The 23,119-nt window shown below is 62.0% G+C and overlaps 2 protein-coding genes across 13 annotated transcripts in view; one reads left to right on the forward strand and one right to left on the reverse strand.

Moving 5' to 3' along the window:
* Window positions 1-20: 20 nt before the first annotated feature.
* Window positions 21-4,854, forward strand: TNFRSF25 (TNF receptor superfamily member 25). 7 transcript variants are annotated; one of them, XM_072819884.1, is made up of 10 exons: window positions 21-477; window positions 1,236-1,356; window positions 1,532-1,666; window positions 2,011-2,178; window positions 2,280-2,358; window positions 2,978-3,033; window positions 3,133-3,240; window positions 3,444-3,478; window positions 3,934-4,117; window positions 4,317-4,854. In XM_072819884.1, the coding sequence occupies exons 1-10, from the start codon at window positions 430-432 to the stop codon at window positions 4,637-4,639; spliced, it is 1,257 nt and encodes a 418-aa protein (XP_072675985.1). In that variant the 5' UTR covers window positions 21-429; the 3' UTR covers window positions 4,640-4,854. The 7 variants fall into 7 exon arrangements, 6 of the variants coding, with proteins under 6 accessions (XP_072675985.1, XP_072675986.1, XP_072675984.1 ...); XM_072819885.1 differs by having other exon boundaries at window positions 3,447-3,478; XM_072819883.1 differs by having other exon boundaries at window positions 21-699; window positions 2,978-3,240.
* Window positions 4,855-5,060: 206 nt separating this feature from the next.
* ESPN (espin) overlaps window positions 5,061-23,119 on the reverse strand; it is a 30,767-nt gene continuing 12,708 nt past the window's right edge. Inside the window, exons 3-15 of one of the 6 annotated variants that reach the window (XM_072819873.1) lie at window positions 22,654-22,840; window positions 22,353-22,535; window positions 22,069-22,200; window positions 19,149-19,350; window positions 17,868-18,139; window positions 15,009-15,170; window positions 14,720-14,918; window positions 13,369-13,395; window positions 12,123-12,268; window positions 11,776-12,039; window positions 7,224-7,303; window positions 7,114-7,125; window positions 5,061-5,924 (exon numbers count right to left, since the gene is read on the reverse strand). In XM_072819873.1, coding sequence (XP_072675974.1) covers window positions 5,777-5,924; window positions 7,114-7,125; window positions 7,224-7,303; window positions 11,776-12,039; window positions 12,123-12,268; window positions 13,369-13,395; window positions 14,720-14,918; window positions 15,009-15,170; window positions 17,868-18,139; window positions 19,149-19,350; window positions 22,069-22,200; window positions 22,353-22,535; window positions 22,654-22,840 — 2,014 coding nt within the window. In that variant the 3' untranslated portion in view covers window positions 5,061-5,776. The other 5 variants (XM_072819874.1, XM_072819869.1, XM_072819872.1 and 2 more) reach the window with 5 other exon arrangements.

Below are 23,119 nucleotides of genomic sequence, written 5' to 3' on the forward strand. Positions count from 1 at the left end.
GAGGAGACTGCGGTAGAGCAGTAGTGAATTAACAGGGCAGAGGTGACCAGACAAGCACCCCAAGATCAACCCCATCCCCTGCCCCAGCTACGAGGTGGACCCTAGAGCCCCACCACCACCACCGTGAAGTGCTCCCTGCCACGAGGTGCCTCAGAGGGCCCTGCCCTGGGCAGTCCCTGTAAGCTTATGCCAAGGTGGGCAATGTGTCTCAAGGCTCTACTGAGAATGCCCCCTAGGACTCCCCTCCAGGGGAGAGGCCCCTGTACCCACACCCAGACAGTATCTGGGGAGGCTGGGTCTTCCTCCTGAGTAGTTCTGGCCCAACCCTTCATGGCTGAGGGAGGGCTGTGTGGCCCAAAGGAGGGAAGTCACTTCACCTGGAAGTGGTAGTCTCAGGCTTGAGGCTAGAACCCAGGTGTGGGGACCTGAATGCAGCCCTGTCCTGTGTATACCTTGCTGCCCTTGGGGCCACCTCAGGTGAGCTCAGGTGCACAGGGGCAGGCTGCGTGGGCTGGGGGCTCCGCCCTGACCCCCACCCCCGAGGCAGGCTCCTCTGGGCTGCGTGGGGCAGAGTAGGCAGGCAGAGCGGGCGGAGCGGGGGAAGCCCCCAGGCTGGCTCACGCCATTGTCGGAGGGCCCAGCAAGGCGCCGAGAGCCATGGAGTTGCGGCTGGGGGGCTACACGGCAGCGGTGGCTGCGGTGAGTGGGAGCACAGTAGAGGGGGTTGAACGGCCTGACTTCAGGCCCGGGTTGCCGGCTGTGAATGAAGGGGCCCAACTTCCTTGGGAAGTGTGCCAACACCACCACCACCCTCCCTTTCGACTTAGAGACTCAGCTAGTTAGAGGCTTACCCGGGCGGGGCCCTTCCGCTGAAAGGAAACCTCCGCCCGGAGCCTGGAGGGGTATAGGGGCCCCAAGCAGGGAAAGATCTAGGTCCCCCACCTTAGAAAGAGCCCGAGTGGGGATGGGGCTGCCTGAGCCTGCTCCGATGATCTAGTGGAGGAGGGGAAATGTGCTCAGAGCTGCCGGAGACCTCTGCTCTGCTGCTCCGAGCCTGGTCTGCGCCCGGCGAGGGAAGCTGGCTTTCCCCACATTTCCTGCATCCACGGGCACCTCTTCTCAAGAGCCCGAGAAGTGGGCTGCTCTGTGGGCAAGTGTGGGGCCCCTTGAGGTGGGGGAGACAGGGCAGGGCCTGTGCAGCAGCCCTGCTGGAGTGAGCAGTGCCCTTCCTCCAGGTCCTACTCCTGGCACTGCTGGGCGCCCAGGGCCAGCACAGCACTCCTGCTCCTAGGTGCAACTGTGCCTACAATTTCCAGAAGAGGAACGGTCTGTTCTGTTGCAAAGGCTGTCCAGCAGGTGAGTAGCTGCAGAGGCGGGAGGGGTGAGGGGGGAAGTGAGGGCAGACAGAGGAAGATGGGGGTAAGTTGGGGTCAGAAGACAGGGGAGGCCAGGGTGGGGGCAGTAGGAAGCCAGAGAGAGGAAAGACGTGGGAACCCCCTTTGACTATCTGACTTGGGTCTTGTTTCCACAGGGCACTACCTGAAAGGCCCCTGCCTGAAGCCCTGTGGTCCGGCCATCTGCCTTCCATGCCCCTGGGGTACCTTCCTGGCCAGGGAGAACCACCATGAGACCCGCTGTACCCGCTGCCAGGCCTGTGACGAGGAGGGTGAGAACCCTAGTGCTCAGTGTGGGGCTCGTGAGGACAGGCCATGGCCAGGGTATTTCTGAAGAAGGGGGCAGGTTTGGGCTTAACCTCTGGGTGTGACAATCCCTGTGCCCACCTCTCCCAGGCTCTCCACAGTGATCCTGCCCTATGATGCCTTTGCCTCCTCTCATCCTGATGACCCTCCTATCTCTGTGTGCCTGTGATCTGTGGCCATCTCCATGCTCCTCTCCCTTTGTGGGTGGCCCTATTTCCATTTCCCAGGGGATTTGTGCCCCCCGCCCCCACCGGGGGCCTCTGGCTCTGAAGGCCTCCATTCTCCCCATCTCTCTGAACAATCTTGCCAGTCTCCCAGGTGGCCCTGAAGAACTGCTCGATGGTGGCGGACACCCACTGTGGCTGTGAGCCAGGCTGGTTCCTGGAGTGCTTGGTCAAGCCCTGCAAGGCTGGCTCTCCCTTCCGCTGCCATCCATGCTCAGACTGCAGGGCTCTGCACCGCCACACACGGGTGCCCTGTGAGTACCCCCATTCTGGGCTACCTACCTACTCCGCCCAATACCTTCTCCCTAATTCCCTCTCTCCCTTCCCGACCCACAAATCATTTCCTGGACTGCAGGTTCTGCCAGAGATAGCGACTGTGGGACCTGCCTGCCTGGCTTCTATGAATATGGCAACAGCTGCGTGTCCTGCCCCACGTAACTTCCTGGCTGCCCCAGGACAGGGAGAGGGAGGCTGGGAGCAGAGTGGGAGCTTGGTCCTTGGACGCTAAAGGGAAATCTGCGTTCACCTTAGGACGGATAAATCGGGGGAGTCTCTTCACCTTCTGTCAGACTTTCCTGTAGTAATCTTTCCAGCTGTATGTTAAGGGAGCATAGGATTTGTCAATTGATAGAGTCATGTTGATACACTTTCAAATCTTGGGCTAAGATTCGAGATCTGCCACTTGCTCTCTGGGAGACCCTGGGGAAGTTACTTCACCTCTCTGATCTGTGGCTTCCCCAGGTGAACATGGTGATGTTAGTAGGTTCTTCCCAGAGCTAAGATTAAGGGGTAAAGCACTTTATTGATTCATCTGCTTAGCCAAGTATGTATTAAGCATCTACCATTTTCCAGAGATGTTCTAGGTGCTGGGGATATGACAGGGAATAAAGTAGGGAAATCCCGGTCTACAGGAAGCTCCATAAATAGTGGTTGTGGGAAGTGTGGCTCCCAGAGAAGAGGCCTGGGGAGGGAAGGGCCTCCGGGATGGAGAAGATGGGTAGCCCCCCTTGACGAGTGCTCCCTCACCTCCCACCCCATCCCCTCTCCTTGCAGGAGCACCCTTGGGAGCTGTCCTGAGCCATGTGTGACTATCTGTGGCTGGAGGCAGAGTAGGTGGTGTGCTGGGAATTTAAGCAGGATGGCTGGGATGGGCCAAGGGGAATTTGGGGGCGGGGGTTTACTACTCACCACTCACCAGCTGTTCTCAGTGTTCTGGGTCCAGGTGCTTCTGGCTGGCCTGGTGGTCCCACTCCTGCTTGGTGCTACCCTGACTTACACATACCACCGCTGCCAACCTTGCAAGCCCATGGTTCCTAGTAAGTACAGGCTGCAAACACACATTTTGTAGAGGCACAGGATCAGCTTGGGTAGCTCAGAGCCCACTGACTCCTGATGCAGAGTGGGGAGACTGAGGGAGGGAGTGCTGGGGGCAGGGGTGGTACAGGGGAACACAAGAGGGCATGGGCCGGCACTCTAGGAGTCTTGCCTGGTTGCTGATGAGATGCTCTTTGTCTCTCAGCAGATGAAGCTGGGATGGAGGCCTTGACTCTACAGGTAAGCATATAAGTAATATTCTGGGAAGAGAGGGAGCAAAAGATTGGGCCTTATTATAACTCATCATCCCCAGTGTGTGGCACAGGTGCTGGCAGAGTAGACCTAATGAACATCTGTGAGGTCACTGAGTTATCAGTGATGGAGTACAGCACGCACCTGCCTCTAAGTGGCTTTCAATCTGATGGGGTCCAGACAGGTTCAGTGGGATGAGTGCCACCATGGTCAGGCCTTGGGCAGAGTTGAGGGAGCCCAGAGAAGGGCAGCCAGGGCAGGGTATTCCAGGCAAAGGAAATAGTTCTTCTGAGCCACAGTGAAAGATTATGGCCAACTGCGGGAGGCAGTCTTGGAGAATGTTTGCTGACTGACCCAAGGAATGGCCACTCCTGGCCAGAGACCTCAGAAAAGGGGCCTTACTTAGCAAACTGGGCTGACCTGGGGCTTCTCTCTGCTTCCAGGCCACCCAACTCTCATCCAGGGAGAGCGCGCACACCCTTCTAGTGCCCCTCAGCAGTAGTGAGAAGAAGGTCCGCGCTGTCCAGTTGGTGGGCAACGGCTGGACCCCTGGTTCCCCCCAGAGCCAGGAGGCGCCTTGTCCGGAGGTGACATGGCCCTGGGACCAGATGCACAGCAGAGCTCTTGGTAAGAGACCTCCCTGGCCTGAGACCTGACCCCATTCTCCCGAGCCCGAGATGAGTACTAGCTTCCTGCGCACCAGCTGCCCACTTCCCATCCCTAGTGGAACGGGTGGAGCTCCCTGGCGGGCCCTGCCTGGGGCTCCCGCCGCCCCCAAGGCCGCAGATCGCACTCCCGCCACTGGCGCTCTCTGGCCCGCCCCCAGAGCCGCCGCCGCCGCCTTCGCCAGCGCCCCCTGCAGGCTCCGCGGCCGCCACGCTCCAGCCGGGCCCGCAGCTCTACGACGTGATGGACGCGGTGCCCGCGCGGCGCTGGAAGGAGTTCGTGCGCACGCTGGGGCTGCGCGAGGCGGAAATCGAGGCCGTGGAGGTGGAGGTCGGCCGCTTCCGCGACCAGCAGTACGAGATGCTCAAGCGCTGGCGTCAGCAGCAGCCCGCGGGCTTGGGCGCCGTCTACGCGGCGCTGGAGCGCATGGGGCTGGACGGCTGCGCCGAGGACCTGCGCAGCCGCCTGCAGCGCGGCCCGTGACTCGGGGGCCCCTGCGGAAGCCCTAAGTACGGTTACTTATGCGTGTAGACATCTTATGTCACTTAATAAGCTCCCGGCGCGGCCCTGCGTAGCAGCGCCCAGCGCCCTCCCCGCCGCGCGACCCCGGGCTTCTGGTCAAGGCCGAGAGGCCGACGGCTCAGCGGTGCCTGGGCCTGACCTCGCTGAGGCCCTCATATTAAATCTGTGAAGGAAAACTACTGCGTGCTGTTTCCGCGGGGCCCGGCCTTGGTTTCCTGGGGGCGTCGGAAGGGGCCGGAAGTCTCGCCGCCCAGGGTCGGGCACCCACGGTGGAGGCCAGTGCGGCGCCTGGCTCCCAGCTGCCCCTCCCGCTCGGCCGTGGCCCAGTTACCCCGATAGCGAGAGGAAGTCGCGGCGACGGCGCGAGAGAGCGGACGTCAGCCCCGGTGGCTGAGAGAGCTTTAATGGGGGTGCGGGATGGCGGGGACCAGGACGGGGGGAAGCAGGTGGAGACGCGGTGCAGGGCCCCCCGCCCCCGCCTCCCCGCGGGCGCTGCGGAAGGGGCCGGGGTGGGGGGGCAGAGGATGGGCCCCGGAGCGGCAGCCCCGTCCCGCCGGGCAGGTCGCTGTTTTCATCGCTTCTGGTAAACAAATGACTGAGAGGAAGCCCTCGGCGGGGATGGGAAATGTGGCCCGGGCGGGCCGGGCGCAGATCTGGGTCAGGACGGGAGGAAAACCCCTTCCCCGAGCGCGGGGCCTGCCTCCGCCCAGGATGCGCCAGCCACGCGGGTTCCGGGGTGCGGGGGAGGGGGCTGCGGCCCGGCGCACGCCCCGCGGGGAGACCAGGTCGCCACCCACGGGGCCGGGAGAGCTCTGCGAGGCGTTCAACGAACATGCAAATATAAGTAAATCAACATGCAAATCAGCAGCATCTTTTTGCGTCAGCAGCTGGCTTGGGCACTTTTTCTGGGCCCCAGCGGCGGTGGCGGCGGGCGAGCTCCAGCGTCGCCCCGGGCTGGGGGTGCGGGGGCCGGAGCGGGGTCAGGGAGAGGTTCCAGCGCGGGAGGGGAAGGCAGCGCGGCTCCCAGCCCTTCCGCCCCGAGGCCAGGGCGAGGCTGGGGCCCCTCGAGCTCACGGGGCTGCGAGAGGAGGGCTGCATCTAGTACTTAGCGATGTCCCCCTTCTTCAGGATGATCTGTCTCTGCCAGGGCGCCAGCTTGGTCTCGTCGTAGCCCAGCGTCCGCAACTTCTCCGACTGCTCTTTCTCCCTCTGCAGCTCCTCCTGCTTCTGTCGCTCCTCCTCTTTCCTAGGCATAATGTAGGGGCAGAAACCCCCCCGCAACTGTGAGGGGGGTGGGCCAGGCACCCTGGGGGGGTCACGGGTGGGGGCAGGAGCTGGGTTGCCGAGGACAGAGGGACTAACTCGTGGTGGCCAGGGCAAGGGGTTCTGGGGGGCAGAAGGGCTGGGGGACCGGGGACTGGGGTCTGGTCAGGAAGCATAAGGGCAGGGCTGATGGGCACAGAAGGTCTTGGTTGAGGAGCTGGGTGAGTGAGAGGCTGTGGATGAGTTATTGCAGGCGGGGCTTTTACTGGAAATAGTAGTGCTGGGTCAGGAGGTGTGGCAGAGGGTGAGGAGGGGGTGTCTGGGGACAGGACCTGATATGGGGGGCTGGGGCTGGGCTGCTGGAGAACAGAGGGACCACAGTACTGAGATGCAGTGGTGGGTAATTCAGAACAGTTATTATAAAATAGGGGCTGGTGCTCCTGGGTGGCTCAGGGTGTGATCCCAGGGGTCCTGGGATCCAGTCCCACATGGGGCTCCCCAAAGGGAGCCTGCTTCTCCCTCTGCCTATGTCTCGGCCTCTCTCTGTGTCTCTCATGAACAAATAAAGTCTTAAAGAAGTAGGGGCTAGATCTGTGCTGCTGACAAGGCAGCCACTAAATACATGTGGCCACTAAGCATCTGAAATGTCAGAATGAGAAGCATTGTAGGTGTAAATAGCACCTGGCATTTCAAAGACTATGTTTATATGTGTGTGTGTGTACATATATATATATATCTATATATTTCATAAATTTTACATTATCTATTGAAGTGATACTTCGATATATTGAGTTAAATAAGATACACATGTTCACCTATATCTTTTTACTTTTTCAAAGTGGCTACAAGAGAATTTAAAATTACATAGTGGCTCGCATTATATTTCTGTCTGCACTGGGCTAGATTCCTGGGGGCAGGAACTATGTTTTGAGGGACAGCGCAAGGTTATTGACACTGAGGTTGGGTTAACCAAAGGTTGTTAGGGCATAAGATATAGACTTTGGGACAGGGGCTTATTGGGGGAGAGAGGTCTGGTGGCATCATTGGAAGCAGAGAGGTTGTGTTACAGACTAGAGTGACAAGGAGATGTGCTCAAGATGGGGCTGGATGAAGAGGCAAAAGACTAAGGAGGTTTGGGGAGGGGTGACAGGTCTGGCCCAGTCCCAACTCACCGCCTCTGCTCCCTAGAAGGAAAAAGAGACAGCATTATTTGGTGCCACCACAGCAGACACAAGATCAAGACATCCTACCAGGCCCTGAAGCTTCTGATTACCCAACTCACCTCTCCTCTTCTAGCTTCTTCCGCAGGAGGTCTCGCCTCCATGCAGGCATGCTGGCCAGCCGGGCTTCCTCCTCTTCCTCCTGAAACACAATTGTTGAGCTTTAGGACCAGCATGGGCTAGGAGGTAGGGGGCCAGAAGGGGCACCCCCAACCCCGGGAGACCTGCAAGAGTCAGGGACAATGGGATACAGATGTTCTTTCACAGGGCAAATCGATAAAGTTGCCTGGCCATGGTCTCCTTAAAGGGCTCTGCCCCCTTGTAACTCCAGCCTCCTGTGTCCTAGAGGGGGCGCCAGAGAGGTCAGACCTAAGGTGTAGGAAAGGACCAGAGAATGAGCTTCTCCACTGGGGCAGGATGACAGATGGCCCCAGGCCCCCAACCCAGACTCTGGGCAGAAACATCCTTGGGCCCCCACAGGCTCAAAGTGGCCTCCACTGGGAAGAATCTTCTGGGCCATGTGTGTCCTGTTCCCAAGTGGAGTAGACACTACCTCTACCACTGTGTGGCTGCATTGACTTGGCAGGAGCAGGGGAGCGGGCATCCAACACAGGCGGCTTACAGCAAAGAGTTTTATTACTTGGATGTTTACAGAGGAGAACACGTCACACAGAACACTACACACGTGGCTCCCTTGACCTCAAAGAAGTAGCTGTGAATTCCAGTGAAAAACCAAGAGAGGAGAGCCACACTGCCCCAAGGGGGACCCATGGTCCCTCACTCAGGGGGCCTGCTTCTTCAACCTGGCTCCAACACAGAGCTAGGCAGGACTGTAGGACCGGGGGGTGGGGTGGGGTGGGGTGGGGTGGGGGACAGCTGGCTTGCCCTGTGCCCTGCCCTGCCCATTCTGGCCACTGCCCCACATTTGGCCATGGTGGGGTTTCAAAGGCTGTGGCAGCCTGGTCCTCCTGGGCACTCTGGGTTTTCCAAGGCCACCCCGCCGGCTTCTGGGTTCTTCCTGCCGGCTTCTGGCCTCCGGAGGGCATCAGACAGGCATCTGGCCCGGGACTAAGATGCTTGAGTGGAAATTCCGAATTCTCAGATGTCAAAGAGCTCTGCCTCCTTCTCCTTCCAGAAGGAGAAGCTGCGGTCAATATAGCGGCAGATGTCCTCATTGCTGAACTCGCCCATCTCAGACACCAGCTCCAGGGGATCTTCGACAGGGGCTTCAGGACTAGGCGGGTCCCACGTGGGGGGAGGCGCGGCTGGCGGAGGTGGGGTCGGAGACTGCGGCGCAGGAGCTGGGGCCTCGGGCTGCCCCTCGGGCCAGTCCACCGTGTGGGCCGAAGCGACCTTTTCCGCGGGCTCCTTCTCCTCCTCCTCTTCGTTCTCCTCCCCCTTCTCTCGCTCCTCCTCGGCTTCTTCTTCCCGCGCCGGCTCAGCCTCCGGGCTGTCTCCAAAGAACTGGCGCCTGAGGTCCTCAAAGCCGTCGCTCCAGCTGCGCCGGCCAGCCTCCACCTCCTCGAGCACGACGCGGTGGAAGCGGCGGATGAGCTCCCACGGGTGGCTGCCCAGCCGGTCGAACATCTCGTAGCACAGCAGGTGGCGGAACTTGCGCTCCTCTCGGCTCAGGCCCATCTCGAGCAGCTGGAAGTAGCCAAGCATGAAGAGGTCGAGCGTGAGGCTGTCGTAGCGTGGGGGCGCGCCGCCGTCGAGGGGCGGCAGGAAGTGCTCAGGCCAGTACAGGCCGTGCGCCAGACCCGAGCCGCACGGGGGGCGCGCGGGCACCTGCCGCAGCAGGCTCCGCCAGTGGCCCAGCAGCTTGCCCACCGCCTGCCGCTGCTTCAGCAGGCGCAGCAGCCGCCCGTCGGCGCCGTCGCCTGCCGGCGGCCCGGGTGCCTCAGCGGCCTCGGGGACGGAGCCCGCGCCGGCGGCCACCACGCGGGGCAGCAGTCTGCGTAGGCGCGCCTGGGCATGGCGCCCGGGGCCGCGGAAGGTCCACTTGCGCCAGTGCTCCAGGAAGAGGTAGACGATGCGCTCCTTGCGCATATCTATGTAGTCCTGGACGCCGCGCAGCTCGGTGGAGAGCGGCGGCCGGCGCGCCAGCTGCTCCGGCTCAGGCGGCGCCGCCTGGTGGCCGGGCGCGTCGGGCGGGCCCGGGGCGCTAAGGGAGTACCCCGCGGCCGGCAAGCCGTTGGCGGCGGGGGCGCTCGCTTCCCCCGCGCCGGCCGCCACGTAGTCCTCCTCTAGGATGGGTTCTCGGCCGGAGGCGCCGGCAGGAAGCGAGAGCTTGTGGCGCGAGCCGCGCGCGGGCGCGGAGCCCTGGGCGCGCAGCTCGTAGACGGCGCGGAGGTGCTGCACCGAGACGCCGCACTCGAGGATCTCGCGCGCCACGGCCTCGCGGCACCAGCTGAGCGAGTGCGAGCGGCCCAGGCAGAGCGGGCCCGGCCGCCAGGGCGCGTCGGGCAGCGGTGCCAGCGGCTGGCCCGTGTCGGCGGCCAGCAGCTCGGCCAGGTGCGCGGGCCGGCCGCCCAGTGCGGCCAGCAGCGTGGCCATGCTCTTGAGCAGCGTGGAGATCTTGCTGCACCAGGCAGGCAGGCTGACGGCGCGGCCGTGCATGCGGCGCGGATCGACGGTGAAGCGCGGCGCCGAAAGGGCGGCCGAGATCGGCAGCAGCTGCTCCAACTCCAGCTCCAGCTGCTCCAGGCGCGCCTCCAGCTTCTGCGCCTTGTGCAACACCTGCAGGTTCTCGATTTGCTGCTCGATGCGGAGGATGTCGGCTTCGGTCATGAGCTCGCCGAAGGGCCCGAGGATGGCGTTGTGCGCGCTGGAGTACCTCCAGCCCTCGCGGGGGTAGCAGCACGAGCTGGCGGCCGTCAGCTAAGGCGGGGAAGACAAGAGAGGGGAGGGAGGCGCGTCTCCCTCTGGCCCGGTTCCCGCAGCGGCCGCCGGGGGCGCCATTTGCATGTCCCGGGTGGTGTAATGGCTCCGCGGGACTGTGTTGGCGGGGATGGGCCGAGCTTGGCCGGCAGGTGGTTACACTGGGGCGAGGCTTCAGCCCAGGCCGCTACTCCGGGCGCTGGCCAGTGTCCTCTGGTTGCTGGCGGGGTCGTTGGGCGCCGTTGCAGAGACAGGGCGGGCAGACGGAGTCTCCACACCTGGCCAGGTTGCTCATTACACCACCGAAGGAACATGCAAAAGGCGTTGAGGCTGCGATGCAAGGCTGCCCCTTCCCCACCCTATCTCAGGTCCGCATCACCTGCAAGCCACCACCGCCCCCCCCCGCCGCCCCCGCCATGGATGACCCCTTCTCAAGCGCCGCCTGCAGCCCCAACTCCCCCTGCGCACGCTAGCAGTGCTCTAACGCCAAAAGAGCTGTCAGGCAGTCCCGTACCAGGAATAATAATCAATTTATGGAGCTAGCTGTGCCAGGAATTTCCGAGTTTCATTCATTCCTCACTTGAGTGTGGGGCTTCTCCAGCTGGGAGTTGGGGGGCTGTCCTCATCCTCACCGGCCTGTCAGTGCATCTACAATGCTTTCTCATAGGCAAATAGGATAAGGCCACTTCCTCCACTTACACCCTCTCCCAGGCTCCCAACTGCTGCAGGAGAAATTTGTTTTCTTCAAAGCCAGACCTTATGATCTGATGCCACTGACCTCTCTCCAGTTCCACCCCTCTCCTACGGTCAAGGAGCCTCCTTGCTCTTTGCCCTACTCGGTTCCCAGGCCACCTCTTGCTCATCTCCCAAGTCTACCTTGGACATCACTTCCTCCTTCCCTAACACTGCCCTCAGCCCAAAGAGGATGGTGGGTTTAAGGCTGCCCCAGACCTCTGCATGCCCTATCACAGTGCCACCTGTCCTGTGACAGCCCAGGTACTGGCCTCCAAAACTCAGGCTCTCACATTATCTTGTTCTGTATCTTTGGGGGCAGTTATCACCCTACTGAGGTGCTGTGTTTGCTTGTTGGCGGACCCCAAGCCGCCCCCTCCCCACGCGGCCACCTTGAAAAGGCCCTGATATATTCATTATGAATCCCCAGAGGCTACAACAGTGTATGTCACATACATAGCACCCAAGAAACATGTGTTGAGTGGATCAATGGCAAACGCCCTGCCAGCCAGTAATGAGCAATCATCTGACAGATAAGAAAACTGAGGCTGGCTGAGTCTCGGTATCAGTGGCTGGAAAGTGGCCATGCAGGGGCAGGGCCCAGGCTAGTCTGTTCGCAACCAAAAGCCTGTCACCTACTGCGTGTGGTCCCTGGACCAGCACAGTCAGGAGCTTCCTAGAAGCATGGGATCTCGGTCCCACCCAGGGCTCCTGAATCAGAATAGGCATTTTTACAAGATCTCAAGCAACCTGAGCTGCCTTAGAGTTGGATGAACTTTGCCATCTTACTAAAGGACATGCTACTGGAGGTGGGGGTTGGGGTGGAGACTGGGAACATTCCCAGTGGACAGGCAGATCGTCCAGTCCTGCTATCTGCCCCCACCCCAAGGTTACGGGAGCTGGCTGCAGTGGAAGGGACCAGCAGGCTGGGGTAAGGTGGGGGATGGGCCAAGGGCCCCACCGCAGACCTGTGGGCCCTCTGGGAAGCCCCACCCCACCCACCTTCCGCCTCTGTTCTTCCTCCTCCTGCATCTTCAGCTGCAGTTTCCGCACCATCACCTGGCGCTTCCACTCAGGGATGGGCCGGCCCTGCTCGTCGTGTGTGGGGATGAGCGCCTCCACATCCAGCTGAACACCAGGCGCCGGGGTGGCAGGCGGTGCCGGCGCCACGCTGCCATTGAGCAGTGGCTGGGGCCCTGCAGCCGGTGGGGTGGGGCTGCGGGCCCGTGAAGGCGCAGGCGATGCCTGGGGCAGCGGCAAGTCTGGCTGCAGGGAGAAGTGGTGACACTGAGTGCCTGGTGAGCAGGGGTGAGAGGAGCTGGGGCAGGAGTGCCCGGCCCACTGCCTACCTGGGAGATGGGCTGCCCGCTGCCCGAGAACACTGTCGTCAGCCCTTTGCTCTGCGGTGTCGGCTTCAGACTCTTGCCAGCCTTGATCTCAGCCAGTAGCTCGGAGTTGTCACCCGTCGGGGACATCATGTTGAAAGACTTGGTGCCTGCACAGAGGCAGGAGAGGAGGTGCTGGCTGCTGGTGGCCCGCCGACCCGCACCTGCCCCTCTGCTGTCCCCTCCCCAAGTCAGGAGGTGCCCAGGCCCTAGATGGCAGCTCTCCAGATCCCAGGCTCCCTGGGCGGCTCTCAGGGGCGCCAAGGGGGCATCCCCGCTCACGGGGCCCCACCATCTTCCCAGCCCTACTCACGGGACATGGGGGCCCCTCCTGGAGGCCTCTGGGAGTACATGCTGGCTCCTGGCCCTGCGCTGGGTACTCCAGAGAATGTCTCCACCCAGTACACTGACTGACCAGCTCTAAGACACTACCTGGGGGCCAGCCACCTGACCTTTGTCCTGGGTTCCCTGGCTCGGCCCTGCCGGGGTGGAGTCTCCCTCCAGCCCTCTCTGCATCAGCAAAGCTCAGTGACCCTTGGACTGAGTCACCTGGGGCCTCCATGGCTATATGGACTCAGAACCCTGGATGCCAGAGCCCAGCCGGTCTCCTCCCCGCCCCCCATACACACAGACAGACACACGCGCAGACACACTGGTTGCAAGCCCGTAGCACACTTATGGCAAAGCGCTGCTCAGCTCTGGGGGACCTAGAAAAGCGGAGCCCTTACTAAGGATATGGGGTGAAGGCACCCAGGAAGAAGGGCCAGGTGAAAAACATGCAAATATCCAGTGCTTGGAGTTTGCATTTTCTGACAAGGCTGGCAGAGGTGACTGGGGTCTGGGAAGGGCTGTCTTTAGAGACTGAGGAGGGGGTGAGGGCTGGGTGAGGGCAACAAAACAGGCCGATGGCTTTTAGGTTCCCCGGCACTGGGGATCCTAGAGCAATAAGCAGGAAGGGTAAAAAGAAAAGGTGCCAGGCAGGCACTGGCAACAGGTCCATTTTTTTAGGCAAAACCGACAGCCATGGGCAGAATTTGTGGGTGTGCATGCGGGTGTGGTGGAGGGAGGCAGGTAGCTGTAGTGTGGAGGACCCTGGCCTTCTGGCCCTTGGCCCTGCCCTTTATAAAGGGTCTTTGGGCTTTGACTTCCCCGAGCGTGCCTTGGTCCCCGCCCCGCACCTCAGCCAGGAGCCACGCACGCAGCTACTCACTCTTCCTGTGCCTCAGGACTCTCACTTCTAGGGACCGAGAGGAGAGAAGTGACAGCGAAGTTAGGAGGGGTAGGGGGCTTGGGTGAGGCTAGGACAGCGGGGGACAGCAAGAAGAGGGCGGGCAAGAGGAGGGGGAGATGCGCAGAGGAGGGGAGAGAGGAGAGAACAAATTTTCCAGCTCATGTGACCCTGGCTCAGGCTGCTCTGGGGCTCTGCAAGGGTGGTCCGCCCAGTTCCAGCGCTTACTGGTCCCTGAGGATTGGGTAGGGCTGCCACTGGCCCTGGCCCCCCTAGCAAGGGCCTCAGTCTTGGCATTGGGCTGGGAGAGGGCACCCAGCCCAGGCTCTGCTGAGAAGGGGTGTCTGGAGAAGCCCAGTCTATTTTTTTCTGTTCCTAACTTCAGTCTTGCACCAGATGGACAAAGCTAGCCCCAGAGGTGGGGGCCGTTCTGGAAGCTCAATTGGTGATGAGTGTGCTACCATGGGCTCTGGTATGCAGAGGCTGAGGCTCCTTAGGTAACTGAAGGAGCCCAGGCTGGTCCTACCCCGGACTATTATAGCCTTGCACTCCTAGTTAAGGAGATGAAGCTTAGGGAGATGTAGCACTGAGTATCAGCCCCCCTCTCCCAGGCTTGGGTGGGAGCATCAGCACCTAGGCACCACCTCCTGGGCCTTGCAGGAGCCCTGGCATACTACATACTGACCCATGTTACAGAAGAGAAGCTCAGGAATCCTGCTCACCACTTTAGACCTTACAAAGGATGTGGGGCAGGGCAGGGACAGGGAAGGGGTCATCAGGAGGGAAAGGGCAGGGCATGGTGGGTCACTGGCCTAGTCCCCATAGCCAGGTTCTAGCTGGCCTGGCCTGGGACCCCCCCGGGGTGGGGGGGCACGGGGATCTGGCTGGGAAGAGTCCCTCAGGCATCTAAGAGCTCGGGCTGTAGCTAGCTTGAAAGAACAAGAGAAAGAGGTGAGGAGCAGAAGAGAGACTTAGGACAGATATGGGGCAGGAAGAAGGTTGGCCAGCAGCTGCCTCCTTGAAACTAGTTCTCCCTCTGAGAGCTCCCCATTAGCACCAGCTCATTAGAAACACCAGCCAGCAGAGCTGGGAGGCCTTCTCTGCTGGATGGGACATGGGCCTAGGGACGGAAGGGGACCGGACTGAGAGGTCACACTCAAGCGACTCAGAACCTTCCCTTCGGGTCGAGCCCTCACTGGGCTGGGGGCTGCAGCAGGAAGCGCAAGTAGGAAAAGAGAAGGCACTAGGGCAGTCGCAGCTGGGAGGGGAGCGATGGCGAGGTTTCCCACCCCTCCAGGGCTAGCGCCGCCCCCCACCCTCCGCCCCTACTCACTGCCAGTGGACGAGGAGGAGCGACGCTGCCCGCAGCCAGGGCCGGCGCCCTCGAAGGGCAGGGGCGGAGCAGGCGGCGGCGAGCAGAGGGCCTCCGGCAGGGGCGGCGGGGGCGGCGGGGGCGGCGGGGGCAGCTCCCTGGACGCCTTGGGGTCCGCGGCGCAGCCGTTATGCACGGGGTTCCCGGGGAGCAGCGCCGCCTGCGGGGGAGCGGAGGAGCTGGCGAGTGAGAAGCCGGAGGCCGGGCTGGGTCCCCGGCGGCCGGCGGGCGCGGGCGGGCAGGCACGCACCTCCTCGCTGTGCGCCATGCCGGGGCCCGCGGGCAGCGGCTCCCCGGGACAGCGGCCCAGCTGCCGGTAGTAGTCCCCCGTGCTGGGCTGCTTGCTGAAGGCGCGGGGCTTGCGGCCCGAGTCCTGCCTCCTCAGCCCGTTGTGGCCGTCGCGGGAGCTCAGCTGCGGGAAGACAGCGGTGCGGGGGCTTCAGCCACTGGTTACCGATGCCTCCCACGCCCCGCCCCCCCGGCTCGCAATTCCTGGGGCTCGCGGCCAGCGGCCGTCGAAGGGCGCAGCCAACCGGGCTCCCGGACCCTCTTGTTCTCAGAGCGGGGATGGGGCGAGGGTCCCGGGGAAGGGCGGGCTCGGTCGGCCTTTCAGGGAGGGGTTCTGGGCGCGGGCCAAGAGCCACAGGGGCCCCCACTGAGGCTAGAAGGGGCGGGACCAGGGGCGGGTTGGTCCAGCCCAGTCGCCAGGGGGAGCTGGTGAAGGGGCAGCTCGCAGTTTGGGCAGCGCTAAGGCCTCAGCCTCACCCAGCTCCCGGCCACCGGACCGTCCCGCTCCTCCCGCAGGCTCTGCCGAACCCTCTCCTTCGGGGACCCCGGCTCCCAGGGGGCCCCACGCAGAGCCCTCGTCCCGTTAGGCTTCCGCTGGCCCAGGGCTCTCGCCACCCGTCCCCGGGGCTGCTCCTACCTGCGCCAGTGCCGGTGGCCCCCGCTGTGCACCTGGTGGCGGGGGCGGCCTGGACCCAACACCTGCGCTACTCGATCCTTCCTCTCAGGTTACAGCCCAGCCCTTGCCCGCCCGCGCCTAAGAGCGCCTATGAGCTCTGCCGGCCTGACATCACCCGAGGCCCGCCAATCCCGGGTTGACCCACTCGCACCCATAGGGGACGCCACGGGGGCTCCAAGTGCATCATGCCACAGCCTGCCGCTGCGCCTTACCTGTCCAGCGAACCAGATGTGGATACGCCCCCAGTGCCCCTCTCCCTCCGCTAGGCGCTGGGCATCCTGGCCTTCAGCCCCCTCTGCCTCCCTCAAACTGGCCCCTCCACACCGGGTGGACAGAAAGCGGGCCCGACCACAAGCAGTGGAGCCCCCCGTATTTGGTACCCCCGGGTTCCGGGTCATGCCCCCGCCCTTCCCCTCCCTTCCCCTCCCGCATCTGGAAACCATCGACATCCGCGTAAGTGACACCGACACCCGCGCCTAAGCCTCAGGTTTCAGGGGCGGCCAGGCGGGCTCGGATGACAGCGCGGTGGCCCGCCCCGTCGCAGCTGCCCCCCCCCCCCGCCCCCGCTAAGCCCAGCCCAGGGAACAGGACATGGGGCTTGCAGGGCCAAAGGCCGAGCCACCGTGCGGGGGGCTGCCCCCTGTTCCACCCCCCGCCCCTGCGTCCCTGCAGTGGCCCCGAACCTCCAGGCCCCACCCGAATGGGCTCTCGTTGCAGGAAACCCGACACCACAGGATTTGTTTTCTGGGACAGTCCGCCCCCTCGGCGCCCCCTGCAGCCCCGAGGCGCGGATGCCACGACCCTGCTCCCGAGGCGGTCAGGCAACTGCGGGGGGGGGGGGGGGACGAGGAGGGGGGCAGAGGCAGGGGCCGCGGGCACAGTGGGCACACACAAAGGGCCCTTTGTGAAGCTGCCCAATGCCTGCGGCCCTGCACGCACGCACGGGGTAGGGGCACGGGACCTCGACATCCTGGTGCTCAGGGGAGTGGAGGCAACTGTCTGGGCCACCTGTCCTGTGGCTTTGGGCAGGGCTCACACAGCCGCCCTGAGGGAAAGTTGGTGACCTGTGGCCCCCTCTGGTCCTCTCCACCTCAGAGAGATGAAAGGGGAACCCGACTGACAGCTTGCTCCAAGATGGCACAAGGACAAGGTGGAGCCCCTGTGGTGGTTGTCATTCCCCTCCCCAACCTGGTGACCTGGAGACCTGGGTCACCTGTGGGCAAACTGGTTACTCAGCTCCACTCTGGAGTGGCTTGCTTTGGGCTGGAGAGATAACCAAAGGTTAGGGCTCCCACAGGACCCTCGGTGGCCTCTACCCCATACTCAGCCACCTGTGGTCTCGGGTTGTCCCTCCCAGCCCAGCCCAGCCTTATTCTGCCCTGCTGGCCAAGACCTAGGCTCCCTGCCTAGGACTCTCGGCTACTCAGAACAGCTCTCTGGCTCCAGAGCTTCAGCCAGGAGCCCAGAGGCCCTGACATCCTGGCATTGCATCCTCTGTGCCCACACTGGACACAGACACCTTCCCATAAGCTGGCTTCTCCCCCATGGCTCCTATCTCAGGACCACCCCTTCCACCAACCTGGCCACTCAAAGCCCCAAATTCGGGAGCCAGCTTCAGCCTCACCCCTCCCTCAGCCCCACCCTGAGTGCTGAGTCCTGTTAGTGCTCTCTCTCCCTGCCTCTACCCTCCTCCTGGCCCTTCACAGCTGTGCCACCTGCATCTCCTACCTGGAAGACACCCCCTTGGGGGCCATTCTCCACCTGAGCCTGGGGCTATGGGCATGTGCAGGTCTGTGGAGAGGCAGTTTGCACATATGCTTTGCCAATTCCAAGACCACCCTGCCACTCTGTGCAAGAGGTGAGGGAGGACTCAGCTCCCTGAGAGGCAAAACTGCCTGGTAATATGTTCCTTCACTCACCCTAGCTCCCGAGAGGGTAGTGGCTTTGTCTTCCTCATCTCCCTGTCCCCTGTGTCGAGCCCTGGGTCCCCATGGGGCTGGCCAGGAGCTTTGACTCTTGAATAAGCCACACTGGCCCAGAGACCCCCACCCTGTGCCCATGAACCAGGCAGATTCTTGGCCTCAAGGGCTGCCTATCAACCCAGTCTTGGTGCTGGGAGGCGGGCAGGGGGTTAATGTTCGCTACCTCCTTCTTGAGGGCCTCCGTCTCCACGTGGCGGAGTTTGTTCTTGGTCTGTATGTAGATATCAGCTGCATGTGGCCCCATGGGGGGCTGGGGAGCTGGGTAGCCTGGTGGGGGAGGGGGCAGTTGGGTGCTCAGGGGTGGGGGCGGTGGAGGGAAACTGGGTGGTGGTGGCAGTGGTGTGGTTCTCTCCGTCTTGCCCCGGGGACGGCCCAGTTCCGGGCTCAGCATGTCCATGTAGCTTTGTATATCTGCAGCTCTTGAGCTGGAAAGCCCTGGGGAGGGAGGGATTTGGGAGTTTGCAGAGAGGCTGTCCCCCGGGACTGAGACCCCTTTCTACCCGGAAGCAACCAGCCAAAGGGTAAGGTGGGTTTGGGATGCGGCCAGGTATGGCTCCACCGTGGGCTTCAGCAGTGCAGGGCCCACCTCACCCCACTTCACCCCACCCTCCCCTGCCCTGCCCTCCCCTAGCTCTGGGTGCATTGGGGAAAGGACATGCACTCAAGTTTGGAGGGGGACCCCCCCAGGGGGCTTTCCACTCCAGGGTATGGAGAGAGCTCCTCTGGTCACACCTAGCAGGGTGGTGTGGCAGGAGCATGGACGGCCACCCCCCAAAACCGCAGGGCACCCCACCATCTCTGCAGGCCCCTGCCTGGCGGCTTGAAGCAGGTATCACAGGTAGATGGACACTCAAGCTCAGGGTGTGGTCAGCGTGTGTATACACACATGCCTGGCTTCTGCCAAGTGTTTGTACATTCACATGTTTGTGAGCACATGCATGGGTTCTTTGTATTTACAAATGTGTTTGCATTGGTCTGTGGACACGGGGTGCATTTCTGCGTGTGTTTACATGTGCACAAACATCTGGAGTATGAAAATGGAAGGCTTTGCTGTAGTGCATGTGTGTGCGTGCATCTGCAACCATGCTGTATGTGTGATTGTGAATTCCTATCTGTACACTGTGCCTACACATGTACAAGTGTGCACTTTTGAGTGTGAATAGGTGTGTGTAAAAGTCTGGGTTACACTGTGTGTGTGAGGATGATTACTCATTTTCAGGGTGCATGTGGATTTTGTCTCTATATGCACATAGGCTTGTGTTGTGATGAGCACACACAGCACAAGTGTCATCTGCCTCTCACCAGAACCAGCAGCCCCTCCTGGTGACCTGGGCAGCCTCCAGCGCCAGCCGTGGGAAGAGTGTGCCTGATGCTGGCCCTCAGGGACCCATGGCCAGTCCCAGTCTATGCTCCCCCCTCCCTCTTCCCAACCTGGCCCACTCACCGCGTGGGGGGCGCTGACCCTTGATGCTGGAGTGGCTGGAGGAGCAGGAGTCATAGTTGGAGAGGGTGCTGGTGGGTGAGCTGAGGTCAAAGTTCAGTGGCTGGACCGACATGGTGGTATTGGGTGAAGACATGCCAGAGTCAGGCTGCTTGGTCTCCAGCTCCGCAGATGGATCCCGGGACAGAACACGGTGCTCCACACTCTGAGCAGGAGGGGAGGCGACGAGGACAGCCTGACCTGAAGACCGGTGCTCTCCAGGCCAGGGTCCTGCTCAGGCATGTCTTTGCTGTGTGACCTAGGCTGAGCCGCTTCTTTTTCTGGGCTTTCTCCCCATTCTGAGAATGTCTCTCAGGTTCTTCCCAGGCCAAGATTCAAGCCCAGCCCCCTGGCAGCAGGACCACAGGTTCCTGGGAAACTCCTACCCTGGCCACACCTTGCTCAGGTGGGGTGGAGAGACTGTCAGAAGGGGGGGGCCATCTGGACCCCAAGGGGAAGACTGCCATGGCACCAGCCTTCTCCTTCCTCATCAGAGAGACTGAGCTCCACTGTATCTGTGGTGAGGGGCTCAGGTGCCACAGCCACTGGGGGTAGGGGAGGATGCAGGGACCCCATAGCTTACATGAAAGACTAATTCTCCACTACCTGGCCAGTAGCCCTTGTGCCTCCATGCCCTACTGGGGCAGATTCCAACCCCAGCCCAGCCCCACTCTCCTGATGGGGCCCTTGGAGAAAGGGAGGGGCTTAGGGTGGCCCAGCTGAGTCTGGTGGGCAGTCCTAGGTCAGGCCGTAAGCCTGCTGTCCCCCCACCACTGTCTGTGCCCCTGCCCACAGGCCTGACCCTCCTGGCATGGGGGTGGGCTGGGGTAGGGGTCCTGCTTACGTTGCCCATGCTGGCCTTGCTGCTGGCAAGCCTGCTCGCTGGCTCTGGTGGCTGCCTCCTGCCCAAGCCTGCTTCTCCCTGCCCGCGGCCCTCTCCTTGCCTGAGAAGTGTCACAGGCCCCTCGGGAGTGGGAGGCAAGCCTAGCACCAGGTAACAGCTCAGCAGTCATGCTCATTGGCCCTGTAATTAGGGGCTCTGTGGGAGTGTTTGCCTTTTCTGGGGCAGCAACCTGCATGGTTTAGGTCTGTCACTGCTGCAGCTGGGCCTGTCTGGGTGAGGGGACCAAGGCCCCCCCTACCCCACCTAGTTCAGGGGGGCCAGGGCCAGCTGACCATTCCGTGAGCCAAGGGAAAGCATAGGGGCTGGCCTGGGTGGAGGTGGGAAAATGCTCTTTTTGTGGCTGACAGCATGGGCACTGGGGGTGCCCAGCCCCAACCCCATGGATAACAGAGGTTAGGGGCACAGCCTCTCCAGCCTGGAATGCTGGCTTCAAATGTCACCTCTCCCACTTACTAGCTAAGCGACCTTGGGCAAATCACTTATCCTTTCTGTACTTAAAGAGAGAGAGCCTGCAGTGGGGAGTGGGGGGGGGGGGCAGGGTATAAAAGGCCAGAGGGAGAGGGAGAATCTTAAGCAGGCTCCATGCCCAGTGCAGAGTGGAGCTCCATCTCACGACCCGAAGATCATGACCTGAGCTGAAATCAAGAGTCAGATGCTTAACAGACTGAGCCACCCAGGTGCCCCTTAGTTTCTTTACCTGTAAATGAGGATAACAGTATTTCTTGCCTCATGAGGATATAAGAAAGATTTTAAAAGTTAGTGAAATCCCAGGGAGTAGGGTGGTCGGTAAACGCCATATATGTCAACTGTTAGTATTAATTTCTGATGGCGACTGAGGTTCTACTATAAAGCACCGGGCAGAGTACCTGCTGGAGTCAGAATTCACGGAGTGGTGTCTGTTGCAATTGTAGTTGCTGTTAAGAGGGGCTGGAGGGGCTGGGGCTTTGTGCCACCCCCACCCCATCCTTGAAACTCTCAGTGGGAAAGAACCACCTCTTGTGCAGAAATGCCTTCACAGCATCCACCCATTTGTACACCCTGCCAACAGGGTGCTCACTATCTGTTGGACCCTTGCTCTCTCTGGGTGGCCTCTCGGGGGTGGGGGGAATTCTTCCTCAGGTCCAGCTGCAGTTTCAGAACCCCTGGGCCTTGCTGTGCTCTGGAGCACCCAGAACCAGGGTGCCCCGCCCTGTGCTTGCAGACAGTGCAATGGCAGGATGAGGACATCCCACCTTCTCCCCTCCAGGTATCATTTCCTAGCCCCTCTTCTGGCCAGGCTGCCCCCTGGCACTGGTCCTCCTGAAGACACCTGGGAGACCCACCCTCCATCCTCCCCCGTGCCCCAAAGCAAGCATTATATCAGATGAGTCAGCGCCCTGGACTTGGAGCCAACCGCACCTGAGCTCAAGTCTCAGGAGGTGACTTCACAGCTGTGCAACCATAATAAAATCATTTAAAAAAGATGATACAAGTTTCCAGTTATGAAGTAACCATGAAGTGAGCAAACACACAGTGTAGTGATCAAGCAGTGGCTCTAGGCCATGCCACTCAGCTCCACCATTTAACAGCTGTGTGACCTTGGGTGAGTTAGGACACTAACACCACCTCCTCTGAGGCGGTGGAGAGTTAGTTACATGAGCTACTAGTGTGGGCTGTGGGCCGGCGAATGAACTTGACTATTCCCATCGGTATGTAAGTGTCCTGTGATTTCTCCAGGCCTTCTTCCTTACCAGGACGACGCTGGTCCTCTTGCCCTTGGCCCTTTCTCCTTCACCCTCTCACCCTCAGTGGTCAGTGGTTCTGGGCTGAGAGAGCGTGATGGTCTGCGGTATTTTCTCGTTGTGTGACCTCGGACAAGGGGCTCCAGGTCTCGAAACTCAGCTTCTTCCGTGGTAAAGGGGTAAGAACACCTACCGCTGGGGAGAGGTGGGAATGGGGTGGGGGACGACATAACCGGGGAGCAGCGCCGGGGGGTCGTACCAGGTTCTCCACGGTGCGCAGGTAGCGGGTGCAGTGGCTGTGGCCGTTGTAGTCCGAGAGGTCGGCGGCAGTGTATCCGTCGCGGTCGCGGACGTCCAGCTCCGCGCCGTTCACTACCAGGATCTGGCAGCACTGCGGGGGGCCACGTACTGAGGACCCCGCCGCTCGCCCGGACCCCCGCCCCGCCGCAGGGCTGTGCCGACAGTTCGGCGCCAGCAGAGGGCGCCCGGCCCCGCCCGGCCCGCCCGCTCCAGCCCCGCCCCTCCCCCCAGCCCCGCCCCTACCTCCAGCTCCCCGTTTTCAGCGGCGTCATGCAGCGGGGTCCCGCCCCACAGGTCGGCCGAGATCTCGCCGCCGTGCAGCAGGAGCCAGCTGAGCACTTTGGCGTGGCCGCGGCTCGCCGCGAAGTGCATGGCGGTGGCGCCATCCTTGTCCTGCTCCGACAGGCTCACGTCGGTGCAGCTCACCTGGGCGGGAGGGGGTGCGGGAAAGGGGGGGGCTGGGCGCCAGGCTCCTCCAGGCCCCGCCCCGTCCAGCCGGCCGCTTCGCGAGCACGCCCCGCCCCTCCCCGGGCCCCGAGCTCACCAGCCACACGATGACCGGGCTGTGGCCCATCTGCGCCGCGGCGTGCAGCGGGGTCATGCCGTCGTGGGCGCTCGCGTGCGGGTCCGCGCCGCACTCCTGCACCAGGTACTGCGTCACCTCCAGGTGGCCCTCTTGGCACGCCAGGTACAGGGGCGTGGCACCGTTCTTGGTTTGGGCATTCACTCCCCTGCGGAGACACAGCACCCACCGTGGGCTCTCAGCACCCACCTCCCTCCAAAGCCTTCTTATGCCCCTTCGAGCTCCTTTGGGGAGTTCCGGAGGGCTGGGAGAGTGGGTTGGAGGAGGTCTAGTCGCCGGGTCCCGCTGTCCCTGATTCTCTCTGGACTTAGTCCAATGATAACCTCCCTGTGGGTCCGGGGGGGGGGTGATTTGGCTTGGCCACCCCCTCCGGCAGCCTCCCTTCTACAGTGCACACCCGACAGACAGTCCCTATCCTCAGTAAATG

This window comes from Canis lupus, chromosome 3 (assembly GCF_048164855.1).
Source record: "Canis lupus baileyi chromosome 3, mCanLup2.hap1, whole genome shotgun sequence".
In the NCBI taxonomy this organism is placed as follows: Eukaryota; Metazoa; Chordata; class Mammalia; order Carnivora; family Canidae; genus Canis; species Canis lupus.